This window comes from Camellia sinensis, chromosome 7 (assembly GCF_055761805.1).
Source record: "Camellia sinensis isolate YWXY chromosome 7, ASM5576180v1, whole genome shotgun sequence".
Taxonomy (NCBI): Eukaryota; Viridiplantae; Streptophyta; class Magnoliopsida; order Ericales; family Theaceae; genus Camellia; species Camellia sinensis.
The window spans coordinates 135,318,442-135,328,665 of NC_138967.1; the positions used below are offsets into that span (position 1 = coordinate 135,318,442).

The 10,224-nt window shown below is 42.4% G+C and overlaps 2 protein-coding genes across 2 annotated transcripts; both read right to left on the reverse strand.

Annotated features, from left to right (window-relative positions):
- Positions 1 to 486: 486 nt before the first annotated feature.
- LOC145796117 (uncharacterized) lies at positions 487 to 9,998 on the reverse strand. Its single transcript, XM_082881130.1, has 2 exons — positions 9,797 to 9,998; positions 487 to 1,710 (listed from the first exon to the last, which is right to left on the reverse strand). The coding sequence occupies exon 2, from the start codon at positions 1,705 to 1,707 to the stop codon at positions 487 to 489; it is 1,221 nt and encodes a 406-aa protein (XP_082737256.1). The 5' UTR covers positions 1,708 to 1,710; positions 9,797 to 9,998.
- LOC145796118 (uncharacterized) lies at positions 2,123 to 8,674 on the reverse strand. Its single transcript, XM_082881131.1, has 4 exons — positions 6,813 to 8,674; positions 5,377 to 6,719; positions 4,950 to 5,163; positions 2,123 to 2,128 (listed from the first exon to the last, which is right to left on the reverse strand). Exons 1-4 carry the CDS (start codon positions 8,313 to 8,315, stop codon positions 2,123 to 2,125), a joined length of 3,066 nt encoding a protein of 1,021 aa, XP_082737257.1. The 5' UTR covers positions 8,316 to 8,674.
- Positions 9,999 to 10,224: the final 226 nt, after the last annotated feature.

The window sequence follows — 10,224 nt, forward strand, 5'->3', positions numbered from 1 at the left end:
CTGCTATGATAGTGTGCTCATGTGAATTAAGGCATACTCATGACAAGTGTACTAAAATCACAAACACAGACAACTCTCCTCGTGCAAACATGGCATGCAAGTATCTACCCAATAAATCATTTTCATACAAGTCTACTATGATCTCCAAATAACATATGCAAATATCATCACCATACTAGCAAAAAGTCACATCAGGTGAAGTAATGCAGTCAAGTGAAACAGGTATAAGCATGAATTATGAGCCAAATAGGAATGCACAAAATAAAATATAACCCTCATCCCCCAACTTGAATATGACATTGTCCTCAATGGAAAAGTAAAGAGAAATGATAGAAAATTACCAGAATTGTAGGTGCACATCCAGGTAGGCAGAGAGTAACAGATACACACTTCACTCGCTTGTTGTTTTTTTGTTTTTTTTTTTTTTTGAAGAAAAAGGAAAATAAAAATAAAAATAAAAGAGATAAAGCAATAGACAGGCTGGTACTAGGGAGAAGCCGGTGGTGGTGGTGGTGGGAAATGTTGGGCAAACAAGGCTTGCATTAAAGCGCGCGTCTCGAAGGCATTATCCTGACCCTGTTGCTGGATGGCGAGGTTGTCGGCGTGGAGCTGGTCGAAACGCGCCTGAGAGTAGTCGCGAAAAGCCTGGAAATCCGTGCGCAACTCCATGAGACTCTGGTGGTGATCACGAAGAGTATGATGGACCTGATCGACAGAGTGCTGAAGCTGTAAGTACTCCTCGCGAGTCATGTAAAGTGGGTCCCCTTGGGGAGGCACAGGGGGAACAGGATGAGCCGGGTGGTCATGGACGGGGTCCTGGGCCTCCTCAACCGGGGCACCCACCGGCTGCGGGATGCGAGATATGCTGTGCTGCCATTCCCGCCGGCCGAATGTCGGATACCCTCGATCAATCTCCTCATCCTCAGCAATGGGGAGGTGGTTCAGCTCAAACACCAGTGTCAACAAATTGGCGAATGGTAGGGGCCAAGTCAGGTTCTGCAGAGGAGTAGGTCGAACTGCCTCCCGTAGAAATTTCTGCAAATGCAGCAAAATGAAATCCTCAAGCGGGACCTGATAGCCGAGCTGATACCCGTGTAAAACCCGCACAAACTCCAAACGGCGCTCAGCTCGATGCCCAAGTGGAAGGACATTCTTATGGACCACGGAATCAAGGAGAAGCAAGCGGCTAGGTAGCTTGCTTCGCCGCAAGCATGTGAAACTGGGGTCACCGTGGGCTCCCGGGAAGTATTGCTGGATGAGGCGAGGTATGGGTTGGCGATCCTCAACTTCCGGGAAAGGCTGATCTTCCGGTTTGGCGAAAAACTCTAACACTTTGGCAATCATGGCCGAGGTGATGTGAACAACATGACCATCAATGTCAGAGAGCAGGCCAACCGCAGTGGGTGTCTCATGCAGGTTCTGGTAGAATAGGCGCACCAGACGAGGATAAGTGGGCGCTGTCACAGCACAAATGCCCAACTGTTGCCGGAGTCGGAGCTGCTCAACCGCCCAAGTAGTGTCCTCGTCCTGCTGAAAAAATGGCAGGTTGAACTGTGTGAGCTTATGAAGAGGCTGTGAAGCCCACTCCGGCCGAGGCAAGTCTCCTGGTGGTGGTGGCGAGGATGGTGGTGATGGTGGTGGTGGTGGCGCCGAAGAGGAGGCACCCCTGGCCTTTTTGGAGGCCCGAGCAGTGACACGGCGACTCATATCCTGCACACACCAACAATAAATACAGATACCCGTGAAACCAGCATGAGAATGTAATAACTTATGAAAGAATGTACCACATGCAATTCCCACTCCCCTTTTTTTTTTTTTTTTTTTTGTAAAAACAAAATTAATTAAGTAAATAAATGAAGTAACATGTCATGAAATTAAATTACTAAACTATAAACTAAACTAAACTAAACTAAACTACAAAATAGACTAAATTATAGAATCAAACAACCAAAACTAAACATGTTTATTTATTGATTTATATATTTTTATTTTTACTTTTTTTTTTGTATTATATATTATTATTTTTTTTATTTTTTATTTTTTAGTTTTTTATTTTTTTGAAGAGAAGAAAAGTAAATAAAATTTCAGAAAACAAAACAAAATAAAATATAAATTAAACTACTTAGTACTGATATGAACAATGACATCATAGAATAAAATTAAAAGAAAATCATTAACTACACAAGTATAAAAAAAATAAATAAATAAATAAAATAAAATAAAAAAATAAAAATAAAACTAAAACTAAAGTTCACTAACTAATTAAATGAACTCAGAATCACTACGACGCAATTAAACAAAACAAATATAATAAAAAAAAAAAAACTAGATTAGTATTAGTGTTAGTACCAATATTTATGAAGTTTTTTTTTTTTTTTTTTAACTAACAAACATGCACTCTAAAAAAAAATAATAGGCATAAAAATAAATAAAAAATATATAGATATAAATAAAATAAAAATAAAAATAAATAAATAAATAAAAGAAAAGAAACTAGCAAACATGCATTCTAACAAACATGCATTCTAAGATTTGTTTGTTTTTTTTTTTTTTTTTTTTTTTAGATCCAGATAAAATAAATAAATAAATAAATCAAAAACGTTACAAAATAATTTCTACTTCCACAAATCTATGCAAAAGAAAGAAAAGAAGAAAATTTTACCTTGAAAAAGTGGAGAAAGAGAGAAAAAAGAATGGAGGTTCGCCGGAGTTTCGCCGGACGGAGAGGGAAGTGGTGCCGGCGGTGAGATGATGGTGGTGAGGAAGAAGAAAGAAGAAAAGGGAAGAAGAAGAAGAAGAAGAAAAAGGAAGAAGAAGAAGAAGAAGAAGATGGGTTTGTGGGGATAAGAGAGAGAGAGAGAGAGAGAGAGAGAGAGAGAGAGAGAGAGAGTGTGTGTGAGAGTGATTGGGAGAGAGAGAGTAGATAAGGTGGTTTGGTTTTTTTTTTTTTTTTAATTTTTAATTGGGTACGAAAATTAAAATAAAATAAAATTAGTAAATGAAAAATAAAAATAAAATAAAAATAAAATAAAAATAAAAATAAAATAGAATAAATAAAATAAAAAATAATAATAATAATAATAAGACAACAAAAAAAACCCTTTTTTTTTTTAAACGAAAATTAAAATAATATCAAAATTAGTAAATGAGAATAAAAATAATAAGGAAACAAAACAATTTTTTTTTTTTTTTTTTTTTTAAATTGCTTCGTCCCGCACGTGCGGGAGTCAAGCCGCACGTGCGGTTGTTCACGCACGTCCCTCCGCACCTGCCTTTAAAGCAGAATGCAAGCTGATGCCTTTGAATTTTTCCCGCACGTGCGGGGCCCAAGCCGCACGTGCGGCGATTTCAACTCCGGTTTTTTTTTTTTTTTTTTTTTTTGTGTGTAAATCGGCGTCCCGCACGTGCGGGAGTCACGCCGCACGTGCGGCTTGGTCAACGCACAAACTCCCGCACCTGCTTTTAAAGCAGAGTGCAAGCTGGTTTGTTTTGCAAAGTTTCCCGCACGTGCGGGGCCCAGCACGTGCGGCGATTTAATTTTTTTTTTTTTTTTTTTTTTTAAATGATCAAGTATAAACAAAGAAAATAAACATGAAAGTATGGTTTTAAACACTGAAAATAAACATTTTTACTTTTAGTTGACATCCGGAATAAATATAGCATAAAAGAACAAGGAATGCCCACTAAAGGTATGATCTTCACGCGAAAACCACGGGTACTACTTTTCTCCCTAACTGTATTTGTAACTTTCCCTATTCTCCAACAGGGTGACAGACTAGGTTGATTTGGTATCCAGAATCGAGGCGCATAAAGCTACCTCAATCTATGAGGCTGCCATACAGAGTTCAAGCCGAGGTAGTTTTGAAGCAATCTCCACACCCCTCGGTATTTAAACCAGACTTTAGTCTCGGAAATCCCAAACCTTTGTGTTCTAGGCTTTGCCATTCGAACTCTAGTTTCCACCGTCTCAGTTGGTCTCCTAGGAACTCACTACAAACACAGTTAGGTGGCTATACCAGACCGTTAGATGCCGTTCGGGCACGGCAAACACCAAAGGAATTACACCTTTAGAGGATTTAAAGTCTCCTAGACACAAGTAAAGCATAACGAGAACACAGAAAAACAAAATAGCATAGAAGGGAAAGAAAAGAGAACAAGGAATCAATTTATCAATCATAGTAAAATGGGTCCATCAAGGCAATGGACTCAATCATATCCCCATTCCCAATCCCCTCTATATATGGTTTCAATCTTTGGCCATTCACTTTGAAAGTGTGGCCAGTTCTTGGATCCCGCACCTCAACGGCGCCGTGACTAAATGCCTCAACAACCTCAAAAGGGCCATCCCATCTTGATCTTAGCTTACCCGGAAAGAGTCTCAATTTAGAATTAAAAAGCCACACTTTTTGGTCGGGTTCAAAAGATTTTCTATTAATGTGCTTGTCATGGAATTCCTTAGTCCGAGCTTTAAAAACTCTCGAACTCTCATATGCATCATTCCGGATTTCCTCCAGCTCATTGAGTTGCAATTTCCGATTGAGCCCAGCCGCGGCCATATCGAAGTTAAACTTCTTTATGGCCCACAATGCTCGATGCTCAAGTTCAACCGGGAGATGACAAGCTTTGCCAAACACTGCTCTATATGGTGACATCCCAATGGGTGTCTTATAAGTAGTGCGGTAAGCCCATAATGCATCAATTAACCGTTGTGACCAATCGTTCCTATCCGGTCTCACCGTTTTCTCAATTATGTGCTTTACCTCCCTATTCGAGACTTCTACTTGACCACTAGTTTGAGGGTGGTATGGAGTGCCAACTTTATGAGTGATAGAGTATTTCTTAACTACCGACTCAAAGAACCGGTTACAAAAATGTGTACCCTGATCACTTATTATGGCTCTAGGAAACCCAAAACGACTAAAGATATTTTCATGCAAAAATTTGATTACCACTCTATGATCGTTTGTTCGGGTAGCTATCGCCTCCACCCACTTCGACACATAATCTACAGCCAAGAGAATGTACTCAAACCCGAACGACAACGGGAAAGGGCCCATAAAATCAATTCCCCAAACATCAAATATTTCTACCACAAGAATAGGGGACATTGGCATCATGTCACGCTGAGACATCGAACCCATTCGCTGACAGCGCAAACAAGTTCTACAAAATTGATGGGCATCTTTAAAAATTGTGGGCCAATAAAACCCGCTTTGTAAAATTTTGGCGGCCGTTTTATGCCCACTAAAATGACCGCCACATGCAGAAGAATGACAAAATGTAAGAATGCTATGCACCTCACTCTCCGGCACACACCGTCGGATCACTTGGTCGGAGCAATATTTAAACAACTCCGGATCCTCCCAAAAGTAATACCTGACCTGTGAAAAGAACCGGTCTTTGTCTTGCTTAGACCAATTCTGCGGTGTTTGCCCAATGGCCAAGTAATTCACAATATGTGCAAACCACGGGGGGCTCGCTTGTGACAGCTCAAAAAGTTGTTCGTCCGGAAACGAATCATGCAAAATAAGAGGGTCGCTATTATACTCAACGAGGATTCGAGAGAGATGATCCGCCACCATATTCTCAGATCCTTTCTTATCACGGATCTCTAAATCAAATTCCTGAAGCAACAAAATCCATCTAATCAACCTAGGTTTGGTCTCTTTCTTAGATAGTAAATACCGCAAAGCGGCATGATCAGTGAAGACTATGACCTTGGAACCTAGAAGATAAGACCGGAATTTGTCTAAGGCAAAGACCACAGCTAGCAACTCTTTCTCGGTAGTAGTGTAGTTCAATTGAGCATCCGAGAGAGTGCGACTAGCATAATATATAGCAAATGGTGCCTTATTGACCCTTTGGCCCAACACAGCCCCGACAGCATAATCAGAAGCATCACACATGATTTCAAAAGGAAGAGACCAATCTGGTGATTTCATGATTGGGGCGGTGGTCAAAGCCATTCTTAGTGTTTCGAATGCCTTTAAGCATGCTTCATCAAAGACAAAAGGCGCATCCTTAACTAGTAAACTGCACAAAGGACGTGATATCTTACTAAAGTCTTTGATGAACCTACGGTAAAAACCTGCATGCCCTAGGAAAGACCTAATTTGACGCACGGAATTGGGTGGAGAAAGGCCTGTAATGATGTCGACCTTAGCCTTGTCAACTTCTATACCTCGAGGGGACACAATGTGTCCCAACACTATACCCTCACGAACCATAAAATGGCTCTTTTCCCAACTCAAGATTAGGTTTGCCTCAGTACATTGTTCTAACACTCTAGTTAAGTTCCTAAGGCATTCCTCAAAAGACGGTCCAAATACCGAAAAATCATCCATAAAAACCTCTAAGAATTTCTCCACCATGTCGGAGAAAATAGCCATCATACACCATTGAAAAGTCGCCGGTGCATTACACAGCCCAAAGGGCATGCGCCTGTAGGCAAAAGTGCCAAAAGGGCATGTGAATGTGGTCTTTTCCTGGTCAGCGGGGTACACCGGGACTTGATTATACCCCGAATAGCCATCAAGAAAACAATAGAAACCCTGCCCCGCTAACCGCTCTAGGATTTGGTCAATGAAAGGTAAGGGAAAATGGTCCTTCCTAGTCGAGGAATTTAGTCTCCGATAATCAATGCACACTCGCCACCCAGTAGTGGTCCGTGTGGGGACTAACTCTCCTCCTTCATTCTCAACAACAGTGATGCCCGATTTCTTGGGCACTACTTGTGTGGGACTCACCCACTTGCTATCTGAGATGGGGTATATAATACCCGCATCCAACAATTTCAAAACCTCCTTCTTCACCACCTCTTTCATGTTAGGATTCAGTCTCCGTTGCATCTCGCGAGAAGGTTTGGTGTCCTCTTCTAGGTATATATAATGCATGCACACGGAGGGATCTATCCCTTTCAAATCAGCCACTGACCACCCTATAGCACTCCGATGTGCCACTAGAACACTCATTAACTGACTCTCCTGCGCTGCAGTCAAGTCAGATGCAATGATGACCGGTAAAGTATCTTGGGGCCCTAAAAATGCATACTTGAGTGTGGCCGGAAGTGGCTTCAACTCAAGTGTAGGTGGTGTGACCAAAGAAGGTGTGGCAGGCTCTCTCGACAGAGGAGGAAGTGACTCAAACCGGGCTTTCCATGGAGGAAAATCCGGTGTAGAAGAAGAATTAAGCAAGACATTCACCTCCTCAACTGACCCATCTATATCAAAATTTTCAAACCCAAAATGAGCTAGACAAGCCTCCAAAGGGTCCTCTACAAGAATGGAGGGCAAAGCCTCCTCAACAATCTCATCCACAACATCCACTAATAAGCACTCCTCTCTCTCATGAGGTTGTTGTGATGCTTGGAAAACATTAAGTTTCACTTGCATGTTACCAAATGAAACTTCCATAACCCCGGTCCGACAATTAATGCACGCATTGGCCGTAGCCAAGAAAGGTCGACCCAAAATCACCGGGATTTGTTTCCTAGAACTGGCTACCGGTTCCATATCTAATACCAAAAAGTCAACAGGGAAGTAGAACCTATCAACCTTAACTAGCACATCCTCAATCATGCCACGTGGCACTTTGAGGGACCGGTCAGCCAACTGAAGAGTAACAGTAGTGGGCTTCAACTCGCCAAGCCCAAATTCCTCGTACACAGAGTACGGCAACAAATTAACACTAGCCCCTAGATCCAATAAGGCCCTATCAATGAAGTGGTCCCCTATAATGCATGCAATGGTTGGGGCACCTGGGTCCTTAAGCTTAGGAGGTGTGTCATTCAACAAGATGGAGCTTACTTGCTCCGTGAGTAGGACCTTTTGGGACACATGTGTCCTAGATTTACGCTTTTGCGTACAAAGGTCCTTCAGAAATTTGGCATATGATGGTACTTGCTTAATCGCCTCCAACAGGGAAAGGTTGATTTTTACCTGTTTAAAGACCTCCATCATTGCCTCCATAGATGCCGCCTTCTTATTAAAAGGGGACGGTGTATCAAGGCACTGGGGAAAGGGTGCCTTAGGCACATATGGAGTGCTAGGGACTAACTCATCCCTCTTAAGTGTTTCCCCCTCACCCTTGCTCTCACTTGGTGAACCACCGTGGTCACCCTTCCTAACTCTAGTTACATCAGACGCAACAGATTGAGGCTCTAACTCCCTACCACTTCTTAGAGCAACCACCGCCTGCACTTGCTCATGTTGCTTACCATTCCCACCCGAACTCTCTGCCCCGTATTGTCCCTTAGGGTTAGCCACAGTTTGACTTGGTAATTTTCCCTCCTCTCTCCGATTCATGTTGTTAGCCATTTGACCCAATTGGGTCTCTATCTTGGCAATAGAGTGAGTGTGGGAGTGAACTATCGGTGCTAACCCCTTAAGTTCTGAAAGAACTTCCAACACCTGAGTCTCAAAGGCAGAGTTGCCCTGAGGGACAGGCGGGGGTTGTGGTTGACGGTATGGTTGTGGGGGTCTATACGGTTGCGGTGGTCGGTAAGATGATTGGTTGGCAAAATTATTGAAATTCTGCCTTGGTGGTGGAGGATTGTAAGAAGTGCCTTGTGAAGGGGGCCTCCATGAGAAATTAGGGTGATTTCTCCATCCCGGATTATATGTGTTGGAGTATGGGTTATTACCCGGGTTGGAGAATCCTTGAGCCGCATTCACATGCTCTTGGACTAACTCCGGAAATTGTGATACCGAAGGGCACTCACTCAAGTCATGAGCAGGGCTCGCACAAATAACACATGCCTCGTGAAATTGAGGCTGATCATGTTGGGTAGGAGCATGTCCCGTAGCTAATAATTGGTCCATCTTGCGGGACAATGCCTCTACTTGTTGGGCTAACTCTAGGTTTTGCCCGACCTCATAAATGCCCCCTCTTTTCGGGGATCCAACCATGGGTTGCCGGACTTGCCGGGCTGCGGAGGCATGGTGAAGGGAATTATCACTTAGGTTCTCAAACAATTGCCATGACTCAGCATCATTTTTAGACATAAATGTCCCACCACAGGACGAATCCACCATTTGGCGGTGTGGCTCAGTTAAGCCATAATAAAATGTTTGAACAAGTTGCCAATTAGGCACTTGGTGGTGGGGACACTGTTGGAGAAGGTCTCGAAGTCTTTCCCAAGTCTCATGGAATTGCTTGCCATCCATTTGAGCAAAGTTTGTGATGGCTCGCCTAAGTTGGTTGGTTTTACCTATGGGAAAATACTTCTCCAAGAACCGTTGTTGTAATTGGTCCCAAGTTGTGATTGAATTAGCAGGTAAAGAATTTAGCCAGTGTTTGTCTTTATCCTTTAACGAGAATGGAAACAATCTCAACATTAAGGCCTCATTTGTGAAATTCTGGATCCTTACTGTCGAGCAAATTTCCAGAAATTCATTCAAATGCTTATAAGGGTCATCATGAGTTAGTCCATGGAATGATGGGAGCATTTGTATAGTGCTGGACTTGATCTCATAATGAGCAGCAGTGGTGTTGGGCAATTGGATGCATGATGGTGATGTATATGCAGTGGGTGTAAAATAATCCTTAAGTGTCCGGTTCGGCTCATTCGGGATATTAGGATCTGCCATCTCTAATGGCTCAATGTATGAATATTCAAGCCTGGGAATACGGGCAGAAGTCCTAAGTCTCCTAAGGGTCCTTTCTAGTTCAAGGTCCAAACTCCACAATTCAGGGCGACAAGAACGACGCCCGTGCATACACTACCCAAACACACACAACAAGTTCCGACTCTATGCACTAAGTATGAAAGCAAAATACCAAAGGAAGAAATACTCACAGCGGTTTAACGAAAACGCTTTACTCGTCTTACGGATGGTTGACGTGTAGACGTTGTCCCCAACCTCTGTTTGAGCTTTGACTTCTGTTTTAGCACTTTGGTGCTTTGCTTGTGAGTGTTTGCTTCTGTTTACTCACTTTAGTGCTGCGGTTTTTATTTAAGCTCGGCTGCGCTCCGCTTACACTTCAATAATAGCTCCAATTTCAAACACTCTGCACACGTAGCAACACTAAAAGCATAAAATCCTAAACTAAAAATTAAAATAAGAATGTAACTTTAAATTAACTAATTTCGCCAGAAGTCCCCGGCAACGGCGCCAAAATTTGATGGGTCGTTGAACACACCAAAATTAAATACTAAACTATACCAAATTCTATCAGAATAATGGCAAGTCCAGGTATCGATCCACAGGGACTATTGTGAAATTA